Source organism: Phodopus roborovskii, unplaced genomic scaffold, assembly GCF_943737965.1.
Source record: "Phodopus roborovskii unplaced genomic scaffold, PHOROB, whole genome shotgun sequence".
Lineage (NCBI taxonomy): Eukaryota > Metazoa > Chordata > Mammalia > Rodentia > Cricetidae > Phodopus > Phodopus roborovskii.
The window spans coordinates 4,422,121-4,444,873 of record NW_026126469.1 but is presented as its reverse complement, the minus strand read 5'-3'; the positions used below and the strand labels follow the sequence as shown (position 1 = coordinate 4,444,873).

At 43.7% G+C, this 22,753-nt stretch overlaps 1 protein-coding gene across 1 annotated transcript in view; it reads right to left on the bottom strand.

Annotated features, from left to right (window-relative positions):
- Positions 1-305: 305 nt before the first annotated feature.
- Positions 306-22,753, bottom strand: part of Ube2l3 (ubiquitin conjugating enzyme E2 L3) — a 40,935-nt gene continuing 18,487 nt past the window's right edge. The window contains exons 2-4 of the mRNA XM_051191109.1: positions 22,064-22,159; positions 7,883-8,069; positions 306-2,116 (exon numbers count right to left, since the gene is read on the bottom strand). Of these exons, the coding sequence (XP_051047066.1) occupies positions 1,962-2,116; positions 7,883-8,069; positions 22,064-22,159 (438 nt within the window). The 3' untranslated portion in view covers positions 306-1,961. The remainder of the gene's footprint in view (positions 2,117-7,882; positions 8,070-22,063; positions 22,160-22,753) is intronic.

Genomic DNA, 22,753 nt, shown 5'->3' with positions numbered 1-22,753 from the left:
AGCTCTTCAGTTTGGAACAGCCAGGGCTACCTGCCAGCTTGCTCACAGCCTGCTCCAGGGAAGGGCTGGAAAGAGCAAGGCATGCAAGCCCAGAGGGACACCACTGACTCCAAGCCAGGCCTCTGCTTCCAGGGCAGGCCATGGTTGTCAATACTGGGGCTGAAAGTCCCTGAGAGGGGCTGCCGGCATGAGAGTACCCTCCCATAGTGAGCAGAGAGCAGTGAGGGATAACAGGCAGGTAGAGCTAAGCAGTGAGACAGTTGGACTATCTCTAGATTCAGAAAAGCAACAAGAACAAGAGGTGGTTTGTTTGGACAATTTCTGACAGAATTTGGCATTTTATTACAAATCTGAATGTGAATGAAATAAAATCCATTGTCACTTTTCTGCCAATGAAGAGACAGACATAGACACACAGGCCCAGTGTTCTGGCCATCCTGGGCACATATGAAGTCTCCAGAAACCTGCCCCATGCATACCTAGAACTAAAGCATAGTTCATTTATGCACCACAGGAGCCAAACACTTGGAAAACTAAATAGTGTTACACTGCCTGAGAGGACTTGTCTCAATTCGTTATAAGCAAAACCCAGAGCTGTTTTCCAAGTCTGTGAACCCTAGGTAGCCCTGAAGTTAAGAACTAAGGTTAAAGCAGGAAGCAAGATTTCTTGAGGCAATCTTCTGCACAGGATTTAGACCCCCTATGAGCAGAGTTGGTGAACGTAGGCTGTCAGACCAACAGCTTCCTCGGGGTGTCACTACTGCTTCAAGGACAGCTCCACTTGCCTTGAAAAGACATTAACATTCAAATCTTGACAAAGTTCATTTGATAAATTCTAAGGTCAAATTTTATTTCTACCAAAAAAAAAAAAAAAAAAAAAAAAAAGGCAATGAAAACAATATAAAACACATTAAAAGGATATTACTGAGTGAGCTTCAAGTGGAGCTTGACTCTGGGAGGCTGAGTCCAGAGGGAGGGAAGGCCATCCTGTTCCTGGGCTGCACCAGCAGCTGCTCTGAGGAAGGGGCAGCTGGTTACAAAGCAGAAGCCACCAATGCCGATGCCACAAAAGGTAAACCATGCGGAGGGAGACAATGGTGGCCTGCTGTGCTGAGGAGTGGGGGGCTCCTTGGCACACCTCAGCAGAGATCAGTGGTGGAGAAGCTTGAGCTTTCAAAAGAATATTCTGGCTTTTGCTTTGCCTGTGATAACCAGCAGGTCGTCCAGCACAGCGGCAGGGAGAACTGCGGACTGAAGAGATTCAGCACACAAGTGCACGGCGTTCTGTACTGGCAGACCCTCCCTCTAAGGCCACCACAAATCTGGTATTGCAGGGTTCTCTACAAAGTCCTGACACAGCCTGACCACGGGTACAGAGCTTGGGATCTGCCCGTTAAGACTGTTACTGTAGAATCACTTTGCTAAGATTTTATGTAAAAGCAGCTACCCTTTGCACAGACATTCTTTTTTTGGGGGGTAGGGTATTGGTATTGTTTTATAATTTGTTAAAAGGACACTAATAAGGTGGCATGAGGGGGACTTGAGCTATCATCCACAGGCAGTGTGGCACAGGAGAAGAGCTGCTAGCGCTGCAGCTTCTGTGGGAAGTGAAGGACAGAGGGCAAAGGACAGGGAACCACAACTTTTTTTAAGCCTTCTGGGCTAACTGTAACTCTGGGAGAATCTGGGCAAGAGAAGAAATGCCATTCTTTTGGAGTAGACTAAAGCAGTGATTTTTAAAACAAAGCAAGCAGAACTAGAACATGTGAATTTTTTAATCCTTCTTTACAGGTTACCTAGACCACTTTTGATTAAGAAAACTGTAGAAAGTTAGTAACTGCCACAAGCGGACACCAGGTGGTGGCACGTGTCAATTTTCCACAGAGTCCTGCTTTGAGGGGTATCTGGATACACTGCTCGGGGGCTCTGCTCAAACTTGCTGGAATCACTCATGGCAGATTTTAGTCCACAGGTCGTTTTTCCCCATATTTCTTTGTAAACTCTTCAGCATTCTTACAGAATTTTTTACGGTCCTTAGAGTATTCTTCAGCTAGGTCAGCTCGGAGTGGGTGCTCAGGCTGGGGGTCATTCACCAGTGCTATGAGGGACTGGATTACTGCCAAAAGAAGGAGAAGGCACTGGGGTTAATTAAAACAGACTCAGAAATAGCAAACCTCAGGAGAGAAACTGTAGCCTCTGCACAGACTCAAACACTGAGTCAGAGAATGACTTCAATCAGGTTCCTGGCCTTGCTAAGTGTTGGGGTATAGCCCAGTGCCACTCTGTCTGGTGTTCTGGAATCAAGTTTTATGAATGCAAGGCTGGCTCTGTCCCTAGTGAGCTACATCCCATGCCCATGATGTGTGTTAAAAACAGAGTGGTGGCCTTCTGTTTATTCTGACCACCAAAACTAAACCATCTCTTCTGCACATGATAGCTAAAAGCTGACTGATCCCCAGCCTCAGAGAAGCCTTCCAGCCCTGAAACTTAGTGGAATGTACATTCTATTGGTAAACTGTCCTATGTTGTTTTGAACTGAGAGCTAGCTCTGGAAGAGGGGTGGGTTGTCCCTCCAATTTCAGAACCAAGCACCATCATGTCACGTGTTCTCAGAGGTCCTCTATCTAAGGACGTACCATAGTACTCATGACAGGGAGCAAGAACAGCAAGACAGCCTAAGTAAACATGCTGTGTACTTGAGAACAGCTAGACGATGGACAATTTCCAATACAAGTTACTATTACTGTTTATCTCATGATATAAAAATGCCTGCAATGGGAAAGAGAGGTGGAAAGCAGGAAGTTCAGCTCTGGGAAACTCAGCCATGGAAAGCTCAATTAAGAACTCCAGCTGACATCTCAACTTCCCAACAGTTTCTGTTGTAAGCACCTGATTAGATGCTTTCTCTATCTGCTACTTATTTTTTTTATATGGAAGTCTCACTTGAGGAGACTGTTTTGCCTGGGACTCTCTCTTGCAGACTCCAACTGGCTACCTTTAAAGACAAAGACACCCCTTGTCAGAAACCAGAGGCCTTGAACGTACAAATATTTGCTAGGAAAGCTGACTAGACAAAATGGTATACTATGTGCCACACCGCTCCCAAGTCCACCAGAATGAATGAAGATGTGCTGGAGAGGCAGGAGAGATACAGAAACAAAGAAGGCTTGGGTGTTTTGCTTTACTCTTGTGTTTGTTTGCTTGCTATATTTTGATTTGACTTTTTAAAATTTTCTTTTGGGGGGGGGACACTGCAGGGATCAAGGGAGGATATGAGGGGACTGGGAGGTGAGTGGAACTGGGGTATGTGATGTAAATTTCACAAAGAACTAATAATGTTTAAAAAAAAAAAAAAAAAAGGACCGCCCCCTCCCCCAATAGATACCCCGATGTTTCTAGACAGGGTCTCACTATGCAGCAGTGGCTGACCTGGAACTCACTAAATAAGCCAGGCTGGCCTTGAATGTACAGAGATACTCCTGCTTCTTCTGCCTCCCAAATTCTAGGACTAACAGTAAGTACCTGCCACCCAACACTATTTATTCTTCTACTTTGGCTTTCTGTACACTTAATAAATTCATTCATTCAAAACAGAAAATATGGCTAGTACAGATAATTTTCTGGACAGCCCAGAACATCTCGATCTCCTGGCCCCCATTAGCCCCATTCTCCTGTGCTCTGGAGATAGAGGCCTGTCCACATCTGTGTGTGTCTGTATATAGAATCACTTCTCCAGACAGTCGTGTCTGGAGACACGTGGGCGGTAGGTCCTGACTCCGATCTGGTGTGACATACTTTGCTCAGTTAGGGCATTTCTAAGCATGAGAAAGAAAGAAGCACATTATGAAGTTGTACTGTCTATGAGTAATGAGCCCACCTCAGAGGAACTACAGGAAAGCAGGATTTACCACCAAAAAAAAAATGTTGTATAGACTGAGAGATCACAAAGCATACAAATTCCCAAATCATAATCTGTAACTAGATGGGGTGGCTTCACAGCTGAAATTACTTCGCTTAAAAGCAGATGACAGCTGGGTGGTGGCACACGCCTTTAGTCCCAGCACTCAGGAGGCAGAGACAGATGAATCTCTGTAAGTTCAAAGCCAGCCTGGTTAACAGAGCGTCAAGTTCTAGGACAGGCTCCAAAGATAGAGAGACCCTGTCTTGAAGGGAAAAAACAAAACAAACAAAAAAACACTACATGACACTACACTTCAGCTTGAAGCTAGTCACACTACATGTTCTCTTTGTTTGTAAGCCACTGTTTCATATAGTATATACTATTTGAAAAGTTTGTTAATCTTCCACCATGGATCCATACTTTATTATTATTTTTGTATGGCTACACAGTATGTCATTGTATAGGAATACCACTTTTATTTATTTAGTCAGTTTGACACAGGCCAGGGTCATCTGAGAAAATGCCTCCACCAGACTGGCCTGTAGGCGAGTCTATAGAGCATTTTCTTGATTAATGGTTGATGTGGGAGGACCCAGCTCACTCTGGGCTGTGCCATCCCTGAGCAGACAGTGCTGGGATCTGTAAGAAAGCAAACTGAACAAGCCACAAGGAGCAAGCCAGTAAGCAGTACTCTTCCACGGTCTCTACTTCAAGGCCCTCTGTGTGTGTAGCCTTGGCTGTCCTGGAACTCAGAAAGCCGCCTGCCTCTGTCTCTAGAGTGCTGGGACTAAAGGTGTGAGCTACCACCCCTGGCTTCTGCTCTGACTTCCCTTCATGATGGATTAATTGTGAGCTGTAGGCTGAAATAAACCCTTTCCTCCCTAAGTTGCTTTTGGTCATATGTCTTTGTCTCAGCAATAGAAAGCAGACCAGACACCACATTATGTATATCCATTTATTTTAACTGTTTCTCCTTTGTGCCTAATATGGATAAAGCTGCCACAAACATTAATACAAGTGTTTCAGGACAGAGGGGTGCTCAAATGGCAGATAAATGCTCTTGCCTCCAAGCTTAATCCCTGGCATTCATATGTGGGAGGTAAGGAGAGAACTGACTCCCTCAAGTTGTACTCTGACCTCTGTATGCATGCTGTGACATGCACTCATGAACACATATAAAGTTTGTGTGGATCCATACTTCATTTTTGGGAGGCACATACAACTAAGAGTTAACCTGCTGGATCACAGGAAGGTTTGGGTTTTTTTTTTTTTTTTTTTTTTTTTAATTGCTTTTCCACTATGCTTAATTTTGTGTGCCAAGTATTAAAATGCACACATTTATGCAGGTGACCTCAGGGGCCAGAAAAGGACATCAGATCCCCTAGAGCTGTGGAGTTGCAGATGGGAACTGAACTCATCTCTCCATCTATGTTAAGAGCATTTTAACTTTACTTCAATAGTCTTACTTTTCTTTTTAAAAAAGATTTATCACCGGGCGTTGGTGGCACATGCCTTTAGTCCCAGCACTTGGAAGGCAGAGGCAGGTGGATCTCTGTGAGTTAGAAATCAGCCTGGTCTACAAGCTCTAGTTCCAGGACAGCCTCTAAAACCACAGAGAAACCATGTCTTGAAAAACCAAAAAAAAAAAAAAAAAAAAAAAAAAGGAAAGGGGAAGGGAAAGGAGAGGAGAGGAGGGAGGGAGGGAGGGAGGGAGGGAGAGAGAGAGAGGGAGGGAGGGAGGGAGGGAGGGAGGGAGAGAGAGAGAGAGGGAGGGAGGAAGGAAGGAAGGAGTTCACAGGGGGGCAATGGTGGCGCACACCTTTAATCCCGGCACTTGGGAGGCAGAGGCAGCCGGATCTCTGAGTTCAAGGCCAGCCTGGTCTACAAAGCAAGTGCCAGGAGAGGCTCCAAACCTACACACAGAAACCTTATCTCAAAAAACCAAAAAGGGAAAAAAAAAAAAAAAAAAGAAACAAGTTCACTTCACAACTTTAGGAAATACAGCAGAACTATAAGACATCAAAAAAGAAAGATGATATAGGATGATGAAAAGGATGATGCTAAGGGTGCTGAAAATTGACTCCAGGTCCTCTGGAAACTGCTTCCAATGAACCATCTCTTCAGCAACAAGCCACTAAGTTTCAATAGGGGTTATTAATACAGCCACAGTTAACAGAAAATACAATATGACATCAAGTGCTATTGTTGATTGAGAGGACAGACTCAAAGCCATGCTACAAAGACTATAAGCAATTAATTTTTTCTAGGAAGAAACCACAAGCTGTTCCAGATCACAAAAACAATTCTGTCACTATACTTGAAATGAAATTCTTAATAACCAGTAACTATATTTTACAAAATAGGAAAATTACCCCAAAATGCAGGGCACTGGTGGTGCACACTTTTGATCCCAGCACTTGGGGGGTAGAGAGGGTGGGAACAGAGGCAGATGATCTCTCTGAATTTGAGGCCAGACTGTTCTACAGTGAGTTCCAGCAAAGCCATAGCTACATAGAGAAACCTTGACTTGAAAAACTCAAAAGGAAAGCTAGCCCTAATCTTTGGAGGGAGGGGCATAGCCCTGACCAGAAACTGCAGCAGGCTATACCTCTAACTGTGAAGATAAAATAGTACTAGGAGTATCTGCACCCAGGCCTGAGAGCTTCCTGGCCCTGATCTTCATGCCATCAATTCTCAGGTAAAGGAGGAGGCCTTAAACTGGCCAGGGCCAGAGGGCGTGGTATAGAAGCACCTCTCCCCAGGCAAGGTGACTGAGTAAAGACTTAGCTCAGCAAAGTCTCTGGAAGTTGTGAGGATTGACATGATAGTGTACAAATGAGGATCAGGCTTCCAACACAGCCAAGAGTCTGTACAGGAAAACAATCAGGCCACTGAGCTGAGAATTCAACCAACCCATCCTAAGCATCAGTAAGTACTCTTGTGTACTGCTGAACATGAATCCTGCTAGAAACTGCCCTCTAATTGGACATATATCATCTGTTCCTTTCAACTGCTGGAACCTGATAGTCAGTTTCATGAGGATTATTGCTAAGATGTGAGCATCTCCATCTTCCAGGGCTTCCTTCCACCAGAAAGGAAAAGCCACCTGCAGTCTCACTAATACCACCTCCATCCACTCTCTATAATCTGATCTAATGTTACACAGCTTCAATTACTTAGTAGAAAGTAACCAAAACACAAAAATTAGAACTTCAAAAGCAAGTCTGGAACTAATAAAAATTGGAACCAGGTGTGGCAGTGTATATGCGTAATCAATATGGAAGTTCAGGTAGAAGCATCCTGACTACAGCCTAGACTACGAAGAGAGTTCCAGACCAATGTGTGAAAGCTATTGTTTCATAAAGTCTAAGTATATGAATGACACTAGACAAAATCAATGAAGTCTCTCTCCTGAAGTAGCAAGAAAGGGACAAGCAGAAGAACAATCATGACACACACAGAATCAAATACTTTTTTTTTTTCTAAGAACAATGAGCATGGACACACCAAGCCACATTTCACTCTAAAAACTATAGACACTGTAGCCAACAACGTGCTTTCACAGGGATGCTACCTAAGTCTGACTGTATCTTGTCCTGAACCCCCAAAACAACCTAATGGGAGCTAAAGGACTTCACTTAAGCCCTTCTGGTCATCTGGAATGTCCTTAATAACTAACCTTTCTTTGAAGTGATTCCAAGAGGATCCAATAGTACCCTCGCTTTCTTTCTCTAGCTAGGCAGTATCACAAACCTTCAGCACATCCAGGGCCAGTGCCCCTGCACAGTTAACACTCGAGCTGAGACCAGGCAGCCGCACAGGACTGCTGGGGTCTCAGCAGTACTTTATGTGCACTTGAGTTGCTGAGGTAGTATTTCTCACTCTGTTTGGTAGGGTATTAGAGAAAAACTTCAAACACCCATCACAAAGCAGTATTCCCAGAAAAGATCCCTCTCCAAGGCAGTGAGAAGAAAGGCTCACCTTGGTCAGTCTTGGTAGCTGGCTTCCAGTTTTCAGCACTAATTACCGGCAGACAGACCTGCCCCTTCTCATCAATGTTAGGGTGGTAGATCTTTGTTTTAAATGTGATCTTGGGTGGTTTGAATGGATACTCTGCTGGGAAGTTGATTTCAATTCTGAAGGCCCCCTTGTCATATGGAGGGTTGTCCTAAAAGAAAAGGGGAGGAGGGAACAGATCAAAATAAACATATCATAGTCCATACATCTATGGTGAAGCCAGGGCTGCTTTCAATAATTATTCCCAAAGGTACATCAACTGAAGGCCTGCAACACAAAAAATAAATCCAACAACCAGCCAGTATCTCTAGATAAGATGCTCAGTAAACTTTGAAAAGGTTTGAAATCAATGTCCTAACAGCCTTATTATTTTTTCAGTGGTAAGGTGGTTTGAATGAGAAGGCCCCATAAGCTGTTTGAATGCTTGGTCTGAAGTTGGTGGAACTGTTGTAGAAAGACTGGGGTATGTGGCCTTGTTGGAGAAGGTGTGTCACTGGGGATGGGCTTTGAATACCAATACCATGCCCTCCTGACTACCTGCCTGCTCCCATGATGGTCATGGACTCACCCTTTGGAACTATAAACCCTAATAAACTTTTTCTTCTAGACATCGCCTTGGCCATACAGCCTCATAACAGCCGTACAAACAACTAGGACAAATAGACTGGCTTTTTTTTTTTTTTTTTTTTTTTTTTTAAAGAGTAGCTATACTATTTATAGTAAAGCTGAAAGTACTGGGGGGGGGGGTGGAGAGAGAAACCAAGGACCTAATTTTCCCTCAATATGCAACTCTTCCCTCACTATTAACATTCATTAAGAGAATATCACCATCCACAGACCTATACCTCACGTCTGTATCACTTAGAGGCTATAGCTCCTATTTGGTTTACCACTAGAAATTATACATTTTAAAACTTGAATTATATTGTATAGCTGCAATGATCTGAATGTGTATATCCTCCCCAAATTCACCCATTAAAAACAAATCATGAGCTGATGAGATGGCTCAGTGGGTAAAGGGACTTAAATCAAAAACCTAACAACCTGAGTTAGAACCTCAGAGCCAGCAGGTTGATGGTGGTGAACACCATGAATCCTAGCACTTGGGAAGCGGAGGCAGGCAGATCTCTGTGAGTTCAAAGCCAGCCTGGTCTACAAAGCAAGTTCCAGGAGAGCCAGGACTGTTACACAGAGAAACCCTGTCTTGAAAAACAAAAGAAAAAGAAAAAACCACTTTGTGTGAATGGACATGTGTGTGCACACATATTGTAATGTGGCGGTCAAAGGTCACTTCTGTTCTTCCACCTGTGGGCTCCAGGGGATTACATTCCGTCAACAGGCTCAGCAGTAAGCACTCTCACCCACTGAACTATCTCACCTACCAGCCCTCCTTCTGTTTGTTTGTTTGTTTTGAGGCAGGATTTCCCTGTGGAGCTGTGGAGCCTGTCCTGGAACTAGCTCTTGTGCTGGGATTAAAGAAGTGCACCACCAACACTTGGCTCAGCCCTCTTTCTTTGCCCCCACCTCTGTATGTAGCTGAAGCTACCTTTGAACTTGCAATCTTGACTCTTTCTCTTGAGCCCTGAGATTACAGGTATACCTAGCCTTAGTTGCTGCCACTTCAATTTTACCCTGCCTCACTTCTAAAAAAAGAAGAGTCTTGCCATGTTGCCCAGGCCCAGAATATCCCTAAAGTACTGGGTTCAAGTGCTCCTGTAGCCCCAGGGTTCCATGTACCTGGGACTACAAGTACATATCACTTGTACACCTTCATTTGTGACTTAAGATTTTGTTGTTGCCAAGTGGTGGTGGTGCACACCTTTGATCCCAGAGCTTGGGAGGCAGAGGCAGGTAATCTCTGTGAGTTCAAAGACATCCAGGATTGTTATACAGACAAACCCTTTCTCAAAAAAAAAAAAACAAAAAACAAAAAAAAACAAAAAAAAACAAAAAAAAAAACAAAAACAAAAACAAACAAAAAAAAAAAAGTTTTCTTGTTACTCCTATTTTACATTAGGTTTTCTCTCCCCACACCCAGAGATAACTACCCCACCCCAGACAGGGATTCTCTGTGTATACCTGTCTATCCTGGAACTTGCTCTATAGACCAGTCTGGCCTCCAACTCAGAGAAATCTGCCTGCCTCTGCCTCTTTAAGTGCTGGTATTAAAGGTGTACAACAACCCAGCTCAGGTAGAGATAACTTTTTTAAAGTGTTGTGTGTGTGTGTATGTGTTCATATGTATGCATTCAGAGATCAGAAGAGAGCATATCCACAAAAGTCAATTTCATCCTTCTATAATGTGATGACCCCAGAGGTCCCAAGAATTAATTCTTTGGCCTTTCTTCCACCTTCTTCACCTCCAGAACTGAAGAGCCCTCCACACCGTACTTATTGTTCTCCTCATATCTGGGCTCTCTGGTTTGCAAGATGCCCAGGAGCACCATAGCAGCCCCATACTCATCCTCTCCTTACACCAGGGACTGACTGAAAATCAGGTCAACAGGCTAAACAGTAAATGCCTTTAACTGACTGAACTATCTTGAGGGGCATCAGTCAAATTTCTCATACTTCTGAGCCTATTATTTGCAGACTGGAGGAGAAACTATAAGAGGATTCATAATATTCACGTGTGGTGCCAAAGCTTCATGTGTTCACCTTATTTTTCAGGGACTTGCAAGAACTCTTGTGTCGACGTGGCTGTTCCTGTATGGAGGAGAGATATTCTCATACACTTTGTCCTCCCCTCCTGCAAGCCAAGCTTTGGTGCAAAGCCCTTATCCCAACAGCATCACTCTGCCTCCCTGGTTTCCAATGTGGTCTTCTATTCTCAATGCAGAATTCCAAAGTTCTTCACAGATAAGTGGTTTTGTTGTGTGTTTGTTTGTTTGTTTTTGAAGCTATAAAGAGCCACCAAAGATAAACTGGGGGCAGAGAACACTAAGTGATAACAGTCAAAGAAGAGTCAGACTCCTGAGTTCTAGAAAGCTTGGTCTTCAGAGGTGAGACCAGCACTCTGCTCAATGGTGGAACCTGAAGATGAGCTAATTACTGGTTGGTTGACATGATCCAGTACCATGCCCCAGAGTCTTCAAGAATGAACTCTTTGGGACCTCCACCCTCTTCACCTCTAGAACTGGATCTCTCTACACTGTACTTACACTTCTTACACTTGGACTCCTGGGTTTGGGAGAGGCCCAGCAGCATTGTGATAGCTCCCACACTCCATCCTACCTCCTCACACCCTGGGCCTAAGTGAAAACTCTATAGCAAGCAATATATTTCCTGGAAGCTAAGACTGACGTGCACTCTCGGTCTCCAGATTCCCACAGTCTAACCCCAACCAGAAAAGGGAGGCACTGAATATCTCAGGAAGACTGGGGTAGGCTGAGCAAAAGACGAGAAAGGCCTTCTAGCAGAGAGCTAAAGATCAAGGTATCAGGTTGAGGGAACAGCATAGAACATACTAGGAGGATGTGAGCTGCTAAGGCTGTAAGTGGTAGCCTAAACCAAGGCACTGAACACAGAAACTGCCAGGCAAGCTGGTGGAGAGTGGGGAGAAACACAGACTAGCTAGAACAGGAATGGTGGACTTGAAAATATCTGTGTGCAGAAGGCAGCCCTGCACCACTGGAAAATACAAGATTACACCACCAGCCCCCACCCCCTGGATTCATCCCCACAAATCTCAATTACATCTTTTAAAAATAATTTTAGCTGGGTGTTGGTGGTGCAAGCCTTTTGTCCTGGTGCTCAGGAAGGCAAAGGCAGGTGAATCTCAATGAGTTTGATGCCAACCTGGTCTACAAAGTGAGTTCCAGGACACTAAGGATTGTTACACAGAGACATCCTGTCTCAAAAACCAAAAATAATAACAATAATAATTTTATTTTGGGGGACATGTCTATTTTTTGTGCTAGTAAAGCTTTGTTTTCTTTTCTTTTCTTTTTTTTAAACATACTAATCCAGTTCCACCTCTCTCCCCTCCCGCTCTAACAATAACTTATGCTTGTTCATGTGTTTAGCGTGTAAGTGTGTGTACCCATGAAGGTCAGAAGTGGGTTTTCTCCTTCCATCACAACTTAGGCTTCATGCCGGAAGCCTTTACCTGCCAAGCCATTTCACCAATCCCTCAATTCTTTCTTTAAGAAACAGTTTTCTACATCACTCTAAACCTTGACCTGTCTGTACTCTGAACTCCACTGGGGACAGCTACCTCTTTGTCTACTGCCTTTGACTTTTAGGTAGTAATGAAAGTGGAGAGGTAGAGGATGGGGTGAGGGTGCACCTTGTTTATGTTTTGATAGCCATGTAAAATACTTGCTCCTGCAGGCTGCTAGCTGAAAAGAGCTCCTAAATGTCTTCACTCCACATCCAGAATTGATCAACCTCCTGCTTCCTGCTATTCATCATGCTCTCAAGAAGCTGGAAAGTTGAGAGTAGTCAGAGACAAGTCTGAGAACATGCTCAATCTTGTAAAATGGGAGTAGCAAGAGCCTGCACCAAAGGTACTAGCAACGAGAAACTAGGTTTGTCAAATTCCTTGTGCCTGCCAAAGAGACTCTTTTGCTCTAAGAGCAGAGACTATCCTCACCAAGGGCTCATGGCCATACTCAACTAACTATTATGAGCCTCTTTCCTTGTTGCCGTGGTTTGAATAGAAATGGCCTCCACGGGAGTACTCTATTAGGAGGTGTGGCCTTGTAAGGGGAAGTGTGTCACTGGAGGGGGGGGGTGAGCTTTGGGGTTTTAAATGCTCAAGCTAGGTCCACTGTCTCTTCTGCTGCCTGCCATTCCAGATAAAGACCTCCCAGCTACTTCTCTAGTTCCATGTCTGCCTGTACACCACCATGCTTCCTCCATGATAATAATGGACTGAACCTCTGAACTATAAGCCACCCCAATTAAAGGTTTTCCTTTATAAGAATTGCTGTGGTCAGGGCTGGGCAGTGGTGGTGCCCAGCTTTAATCCCAGCACTTGAGAGGCAGAAGCAGGCAGATTTCTTTGAGTTTGAAATCAGCCTGGTCTACAAAGCAATTTCCAGGACAGGCTCCAAATCTATAGAGAAACCTGTTCCAAAAAACAAAACAAACAAATGAAAAAAAAGAGTTGCCATGGTCATGGTGTCTCTTCACAGCAACAGTCCCTCAGACATTTGTGTAGGTAAAGAAGTGGCTCTGATGTGTGCAAATCAGACTGGAAGACACACAGTGCAGCCCACACTGGCCTAGTACTAGAATCATTGAAGCTGCCACTACATCCAGCTTGACCAAGTTATTTTTGGTGAAAGTGCATATAATTAAAATTATCTTTTTGGGTAAAGTTGATTAGTCACAATTCTCCCTCTGAAACAAACTGAGACCCAACATGAGGGTGGATCTACCTTGGTTCTCAGTATCAGCAAGATCAGTCTACCCTAACAGTAGAAGTGGCAGAACAACACACATCACAACAGACAGGAAGCAGGAGTGGGAGAATGCTGGCACTCAGCTTTATCCCTGCATTCCATCCAGTTCATGATGGTCTCATTCAATTCAAAGCTGGTCGTTCAACTTAGTCTTCTATGGAAATGTACCCTTGGACTGTCTCTATCTCTCCCCCACCCTCCTCTCATATGCATACATACTTAGGTGATTCTAAATCCAGTCAACTTCACAATGAAGATTAACCACCACAGGCCTAAAATGCCACAAGTAACAATGTGACATTCTAGCGATAAACTTGGCTTATGAGAAGGCAGCTGAGAAACTGTCTGGGACACTAAGGAGGAAACAGTTTCTAGAAAAATATCATATGCATTTTTAGGAAATTTACCCCTCCATATTGTACATGCAGTTTGTTTACTACTTTTTAAAAAGATGTATTTAGTTATTATGTTTATGGCATTCCTTCTGCATGTATGCCTGCATGCCAGAAGAGGGCACCAAATCTCATTACAGATAGTTGTGAGCCACCATGTAATTGCTGGGAATTGAACTCAGGACCTCTGGAAGAGCAGCTAGTAATCTTAACTTCTAAGCCATCTCTCCAGCCCCATTTGTTTACTTTTTTCAGCTTTAAGTATATGTGTCTGTGTATTTGTATGACAGGTGTTGTTACAGCTGGTTGTGAACTGCCTGACGTGGGTACTGGAAAACTGAACTCACTTCTCTAGAAGAGCAGCAAGTGCCTTTATCTCCAGAGCCATCTCTGTGGCCCATTATTATTATTATTATTATCTTACAAAGAAACTTATTAATCTTCCCCCAGGGCTGCCAATAAATACTCCATCTACCTTGTGTAATAGTAGGTTATAAGATCCTCCATAAACCACAAGTGGTAGTATGCATCTGTAATCCCAGCACAAACAAGGCAGAAACTGATGGATTTCCTCCATAAGACTGAGGCTAGCCTGGTTCCAGGCCATCCAGAGATGGGGACCATGAGTCCCTATCTAAAGAGAAGGGAAGAGAAGGGGGAAAGATCCTCTTGCCCCAAGCTCTAAACAAAGCAATATTGCACAGAAAGGCCATGAAGCAGTTTGGCAGTGATGGATCACACCTTTAATCCCAACACTCAGGAGGCAAAAACAAGCAGATCTCTGTGAGTTCAAGGCCAGCCTGGTCTACAAAGTGAGTTCCAAGACACCCAGGGCTGTTACACAGAGAAATCCTGTCTGGAAAGAAACAAAAAGGAAGAAAGGAAGAAGGGAACGGAGGGAGAGATGGAGGAAGGAAGTGGGATGAGGGAGGGAGGGAAAGGGGATGAAGCATCTGAACAGGTAAGAAGACTCTCTGGCCTCCTATTCAATCTGTACCAGCACACATGACTGTCCATAAGCCAAGAAATAGCCATAAAACTTCAAAAGCAGGGACACAAGTTTTCAGACAACTTGATCCTGTAGAGGCTCTTGGAAAGAGTATATGGTATTGCTCCAAGACTCCCTGTACTCCTTGACAGACAGTCTTACTTGTAAACACAGAATTCCTATGAGGTTATTGCTGGTCTAGCTCAAACCACTATCAAATGAGCCAAAGAAAGGAAATGTTTGGCTGAGACTGTCTGTCTCTCCAAGATAGTCCCAAGGAGGAGGAGGGGCCAAAGACCTGGAAGTAGTCCCCTTCAGCTGCATCAACACCTTCATTCCCAAGACCCTACATAAACTCTATAAGTATCCTGGTCCTCTCCACAGATCACAGACTCCCACCTTTCCAGCAGGAAAATTCATCTGTTGAAGTCAGACTCTAGTCTCTGCTTGGCTGTCCCTTTACTCTGAACTCAGAAATCTTCACAGCCCTCAGCACATCCAAGCCTTGTTCAAAACATCAATTTATTTGTATCCTCATGCTTTTTATAGGCTAGTAAATGTCTTCTTGAGTGAGCCACTCAGATAAATTCATCAAAATACAAAGATGGTTATAGAACCCATATGTGTACCTAGGCCAGAAAGCAAACATTGTTTCAAAACAAACAAAGGAAAAGTCAAACTAACCAAAACAACACAAGAGGCTGAGGGTGTAGTATGTTGGCAAGTGCTTGTCTGGGGTGCACAAACCCTGAATTCCATCCCTAGTAACAGTAAATTAGCCAAGGTGGTGCACAGGGGGATAGAGTCCTTCAATCCTCAGAATTGCACAAATAAAATAATTCTAGAAGAACTTTATCCACCTTCTCTTTATATATGAAAGAAAGTGACTCATTTTAAAATGTGGTGGTCTGAATAGTAATGGCCCCAATAGACTAAAATATTTGAATGCTTGGTCATTATAGTGTGGTGTTACTTGAGAGAGATTAGGAGGTGTGGCCTTGTTGGAAGAAAGTATGTCACTGGGGTGAGCAGGATGTTGGGGTTTCTCTCCTTTCTTCCTGCTGAGTCAAGATGTAGGACTCTCAACTTCTCCAGCACCAAAGAATCTGCCAGCACACTGCCATGCTTCCTGCCACAATAATGGGCTAAACCTCTAAAACTGTAAGCAAGCCCCTGTTGTGGAATAATCTTTTTGTACACTGTGAAGATGTGTTACTCTGAGTGGTTTAATAAAAAGTTGAATGGCCAATAACTAGGCAGGCTTTCCAGACAGAGAGAGGACCCTAGGAGAAAGGAGAGACGTCAAGAGAAAGAGAACAATCAAGACAAACAGGAGAGGCAACAGCCATGAGCCATGTGGCAGCACACAGTTTACTAGAAATGGGTTGACTTAAGTTGTAAGAACTAGTTAGGAACTAGTCTAAGCTATCAACTAAGCTTTCATAATTAATAAGCACTCTCATTGCCTTTATTTGGAAGCTGGCTGTCAGAACAGAGAAAGACTAAATGTTTTCCTTTATAAGAATTGCTGTGGTCTTCAAACAATAGAATACTGACTAAGTATACATGAAGCAGAGAATTCAAGTCCAACCTAAGCTACATAATGAGAACAGATCTCAAAAAAACAAAACAACACATGAAACCATTTAAGAACAACAAAAAACTACTTAGTTTATAAATATTTGTTTTCAAACAGTATAACTAAGAAAAAGCAAAAACACTTCTATATTACTTCACTGAAATTCTAGTGATTTTCTGCCATCTCACCCCATCTGCTTTAGAGCAAGTCTTACAAGCAAGTGCTATCATTATCCACATCTGAAAGTCTGACAAGCAGAATAGTGGCTGAGTAACTGGCCTAAAACCCCTATGCTATTCAAGGTCCCTCTCCTTTAATGTAACCTGTAGTATTTGTAAGTATCCATGTTTGTGTCTTCTGGGGAGCTTGGACTCAAAGGTGATTGAGCAAATGCAATAATGTCCAAACTGCCTGCTATACCACAGGAATCTATATTTGTCTGAGGTCTCATGTGTGATGACCATCCAAATAAAATGGCAGGCCGCCCACCCAATGAGTTTGGGGAAAGGTAAACATCTCAGATTCATTTCTTGGTATGATTCTACAAGCCACAAAGCCATTTTATAACATTTAAATTCAAGAAGAAGCTTCCCACCATACAACAAATTCAGTATGGTCTTCCTACCCTTTTTTTTTTTTTTTTTGGAGGGGGGTTCTAACTCTTAGAGAGTTCTGTCTCCCTCTGGTTTAGATTTAAACCATGGACCATCACACCCAACTCCTACTCTTTCTATGCTGGGTGTGATGGTTCATGTCTTTAGTCCCAGCACTGAGGGGGTAAAAGCAGGCAGGTCTCTGGGAAGAAAAAAAAGAATCCTCAGATTCCATTCAACCTCTGGTCTTTCCCTTTCTGAATCTATCATCCCTTTCTGAATCTATCACTGGTCCCAGAAAGAAGTCAGGACAAGCCTCTAGCTCCTGACATAGAATGCTCTAATACCATGTATCCCAACTGGGGAAGAGAGAGACCTGTCATAAACAAACAAAAAGCAGTATCTGTCATGGATACCCAAACGTCCCAAGAACATCGGTAGGTTGGTAGGTAGATAGGTAGATACATAGGTAGACAGACAGACATAAAAATAAAGCCAACTCAGGGAAGTGGTTCTCCTCAGAGACTAGCATTATCCCTTCTGGATAGACTTAGACTTGCCTGAGAGTTTCTTTTAAGACATTCCAAAGACAAGCATGGCTACTATCATCTAGTGGACAAAACATACCCCCATAAGTACATGCCAAAGAGCAGTTAGCAATGCAATCCTACTGACCAACAGTGTTGTGGACATCGAAAAAGCAAAGTATACAAAAGAGAGTAAAATGATGTGACAAAGGGGTAAACTAAAGATGAAACTACCCAAAATAAGGCAGCCACTCACTATCATCAACTACTCTATACTTGAAAAATAAACAGAACTGTGCTACTAATATAAGATGCCCCCTGAATTTCAAAGACCTTATCAAACAGAGTAGAGCCAGAGAGCTGGCTCACCAATCAGTAAAAGTGCTCACAGAGCAATTCTGGTGACCTGAGTTCCATCCCTGAAAAAAGCCTAATGTTGCCCACTCAGTCATTAAGAGCATTGGTTTCTCTTACAGAGGACCAGGTTCCATTCACTACCATTGTAACTCTAATTCCAGGTGATCTGACACCCTCTTCTGGACTCTGTAGGCACCAGGCACACAGACATACATATAAAATAATAATAATGAAACAGAAAATGGGGAGAGCAGAACAGCTCAATATGGAATTCCGAGGAGGGACCAAAGGCTAACATTTTCTGATTTCAACACTTGTTATAAGCTAACTATGGTGGTTCACACCTGACATCTCAGCATTTAGAGGTTGAGACAAGAGACTTCCTATGAGTTCAAGGCCAGCCTGAGGTACACCTTCTTTCAAAAAAGAAAATAGAACAAAAATGAAACAAACATTCCTAGTAAACAATATAGCATTAGTATAAATAGGTAGGTATCAACAATAAAACTGAGAATCCTGGCTAAAGAGATGGCTCAGTAGGTGAAAGTGCTTACTGAGTCAAGACTTGAGTTCAACTCTCCAGAACCCACATGAAAGCCAGATGCCAAGAACAGGGGTCTGAAATCCTAGCCCTGCTACAAAGAGATAAAAGTGAAGACAAAAGAATCCCCAGATACTCTATTGTATTTAGCCACAAAAAAAAAAAAAAAAGAAAAAAAAAAAAAAAAAAAAAACAAAAAAAACAAAAAGACCCTTTATGGAACAAAATAAGAGGGAGAATAGACATCCTAAAGCTGTTCTCTGAACTCCACTCATACCCTTACCTGCACCCACAAAGATAGCCTTTTCTAAAACTCATAGAAAGCCCAGAAACAAACCTCTATGAGGATAGAGAGGTAACTCTGCTGGGAGAATACTTGCCTAGCATGCTTGAAGCTCTGGGCTTGGTCACCAGTACCACATAAGCCTACACTCAACAGATGAAGACAGAAGGACCAAGAATTCAAGGCCACACTCAATTATATAGCAAGTTCAAGGACAGCCTGGAACACATAAGACCCTGTGGATGGAAGAAGGAGGGAAGGAGGGAGGGAGGAAGGGAGAGAGGGAGAGGGGGGGAGAGAGTGAATAGGGGAGGGGGTAGGGGAAGGAGGAAAAGGAAGAGGAGGGAAGAGTCTGAGGCTACAGGGGTTGCTGTTAATTTCAGAGCTAGCCTCAGGTACAAAGTGAAACCCTGCCACAAAAGCCAAAAAGGAGCTAGGAGTGATACTATATCTGTATAGTACTATATCTCAGCATTTGCAAGATCCAGACAGGATGATCAGGAGTTCATGGTCATCTTCAGCTAGCTTGGGCTACATGAGAGACTGTGTTGGGGGGGGGGGGGGGGTGGCAGTGTGAAGAGACAGCTGGATCTCTGTGAGTTCGGGGCTAGCCTGGTCTAGAGAGTTCTAGGGTAGCCAGTATTATGTAGAACCTGCCTCCGAATTAATTAGTTAGGACAAATTTAAGAGTGGGACTAGAGAAATGGCTCAGAACTTAAGGGCACTTGTTATTCTTACAAAAGACCTGGGCTTGGTTCCCAGCACCCACAGGGAAGCTAATAACTCCATTCTGAGGGAATCCAATGCCCTCTTCTGGCCTGAGGGCACTCACTAGGCATGCATATAGGCATGCATATAGTGCACATACACATGCAGGGCAAAACACCCTACATATAATAAAAAGTTACAATTAAAGGGAGAAGGCAGCAACAAGCTCAGTGACAGAGCACTGACATATACAAAGTTCTAGGTTCAGTTGCCAGTACAGATGAATAAGCGTGCACTGCCATAGTAATGACACATATCTGGAGGAAGTGTCATTCAATCACCTCCCCCTTGAGTGCTACAGCCAGGCTCAAGGACTATCAGTGTCCTCCTATAAAGTGGAAGAGTAGGCCAGAGCACAGCTCAAGTGCCATGACTTTTATCAGCTAGTTCTGCTTTCACTCCATTAGTTAGACTTCAGGTAAACTTAAACACAAGATTTCCATGCTGGCCCAGTGCCTGGGATGCAAAAGAAGTCAGGTCCAGGGGAAGAGGCACATACACTAGCTACCCTGAGGGACAGTGGTGACAGGGAAGTGAGGCACTGAGAAGACTTGAGCAGCCCCAGCCATAATTGTTCTTGGTGCAGCTGCCTCAAATGAAGGCAAATCTTTGGCCTAGATACTCCCAGAGTCTCAACACACTAGGATTTGAGTAGCCAATCTCTACCATAATGAGCCCCCAGACCAATATGGCATAGCTCAAGTCAATATGAACCAAGAGACCTCAGTGTGAGCTGAAGGCAAAGTTTGCTGACAGTGAGCTCATATGACACGACCCCAGCACCACTTAAAACCATTATTTTTTCCTCTCATTTCCCCAAAGAACCTTAGATTAACCATTCACATTTTATTAATATACAATCTCAACTAGAAAAGGGACAGATAGTCCCAGTGGTGGTGGCGGCACATACCTTTAATCCCAGCACTCGGGACGCAGAGGCAGGCGGATTTCTCTCTGAGTTTGAGGTCAGTCTAGTCTACAAAGCAAGTTTCAGGACAGCCAGGACTGTTAACCTATCTCAGAAAACATGGGAAGAAGACAGGGAGAAGGGGAGGGACAGACAATGCTGGGCAGTGATGGAACATGACTTTAATCCCAATATTTGGGAGGCAGAAGCAGGTAGGTCTCTGAGTTTCAGGTCAGCTTGGTCTACAGAGTGAGTTCCAGAACAGTCAAGGTTACACAGAGGAAGAAACTCTTATCATGAACTCCCCACCACCACAAGAAAAAAGGGACAGACAGATCAGATAGTTCCTGCTGCCCTGTTTACCACTGATAGGTCACAATGACAGGCAACAGCTGTAGACACAGGACAGCCTCTGGTATCTAACTAAAACCTTCGTAGCCACCCTCCTTATGTACTGAGCCCACCCACCTTCAAGTCTAAAGAAACCCAGAAAGGGTTTATTTGCAAATCTAGACTGGCAACTCCCATATTTAAACTTCCAAGCCATTGTTTGCTGTCTAATCTTATAGCCAGAATCAAGAAGAAAGCATCTGCAGTGAGTAGATGCTACATCCTTCCTGATAAAAGAACGGTGTCTCCACGAGAAACATTCCAAGTAACAATGGAAGGAGTGTCAGGTACAGGGAAAGAACCTGAGGTCAGAGGAGCAAAGCAGAAAAGGAAGAAGATAGTGAATGTGGAGGAAAAAAGGAGAGCATGCCAGTGAGAATCAAAGTTGTAGGCTAAGGTGACTAGAAGTCACAGATGTACAATGGACAAATAGTGCAGCTCTCTAAGAGGGAAGGCAGGAGAAGAGGGGTAGAACTCTTTCACATATAGTAAGCAACCTGATAATAAATAGAAGGGTCTCCAGGAATAAAAAAGAAGAAGAAAGCCAGACTATCAAAATTCAAGCTTTAAGTGAGGAGAAAGCAGTAGCAAGTCAGCAAGTAGAGAAACTGATTACAGATTCAAGCACTAGGACCCTGCCAAAGGCTCAAAGTTTTGGAGACAAGTGTCAGATATGTGAAAGCTGAGAGGGTCCGACGTGCTTGGTATGAAGCACTACAGTTGAGTGGGAGAAAAAGGAATTGTGCACTGAGTAAAATACAATACAGGTCAAGTGTCAGGAAGGATAAGGGATCTGAGAAGACAAGGAAGAAAGACAAAGTCAAGAGGATGATATGACCAGAGCAAAGCCATCTTAGAAGGAACCAAGCCTGTTGAAAGACTTCCTTGAAGGATGTACAGCTATCTGGGGCAGACACGGAAGAAAAGGTTCTGGAATGCACAGTGGAGGAAAGAACACACAAACGGAGGAATATACTAGAACATACCAGGAATAAAGCACAGGTTAGTCACAGATGCAAAAATCATATAGAAAACCAACAAAAGTCTACATGGGAAGCCAGTTCTCTCCCAAAGCAGACAGGGATCTCAACCTGATAAACAAGGCAAGTCATTCAGAAACCATGGGAGATGGGCAACAACAGGGGCACAGGGGCATACTCCTCCTTTGTCAATAACCACAGATCTGGAAGGTTTGGGGCATCTACAATTTTAAAACAACAGTGCAAGGGCAGGATTCTATTCAAGCACCCAAGGCCATACCCTACCCAACTTGTCACACTTTAGCCACTGCCCACTTCTGCCCATCTGTGGGCTGCCCAGACTAGGAACTTACTGAGGAACACAGAGCCAACAGTAGGAATACACCACCTGAAAGAATAATCTAGTAAGAAGTGGAAGTGTTCAATACTCACAGGAACAATAAGCCCTTGCCAAGTCAATAAATTAGCTTCATCAACCTGGATGTTACGGAAGTTTTTCATTCCACATTTGCGGATCTCTTCAAGCTCCTGTTGATTAACAAAGCATAAAGGGGTGTCAAATCAGGGAAAGCAATACATATTAAGATCCCTCCTGACTCCCTCAAATTAAACCAGGTGACAACACCACCAATGACAACATTTGAGTGAGCACCAGAATACACCTCAACAAGTTAAGGAAGCATGGAGCCAGGGTAGTCCCATCTGTACTGCTATCACCTCTACAGACCCTTGTCCCAGAACAAGCCAAGCCCCAGTCTCAGTGGCCCATTGAATACAATGAGAGGAACCTTGCTTCTATAGACATACTACCTCCACTTTGGGCTGGTCATGCTGCCCATTTAAATACCCTCTGTAGAGCCAGGTAGCTCACATCTGTAATCCCAGCATTTGGGAGGCTAACACAGATGGACTTCTGTGGGTTCAAGGCCAGCTAGAGTGAGACTATAGATGAAAAGGAAAAGGGGAGAAAGGGAAGGAGGAAAGGAAGGAAGGAGGGGAAGGGGGGAGGGAGGGAGAGAAGGAGGAAGGGAGGAAAGAAGGTAGAGGGGCTGGTGAGATGGCTCAGCAGTTAAAAGCTTTTCCAGAGGTCCTGAGTTCGTTCCCAGCAACCACATGGTGGTT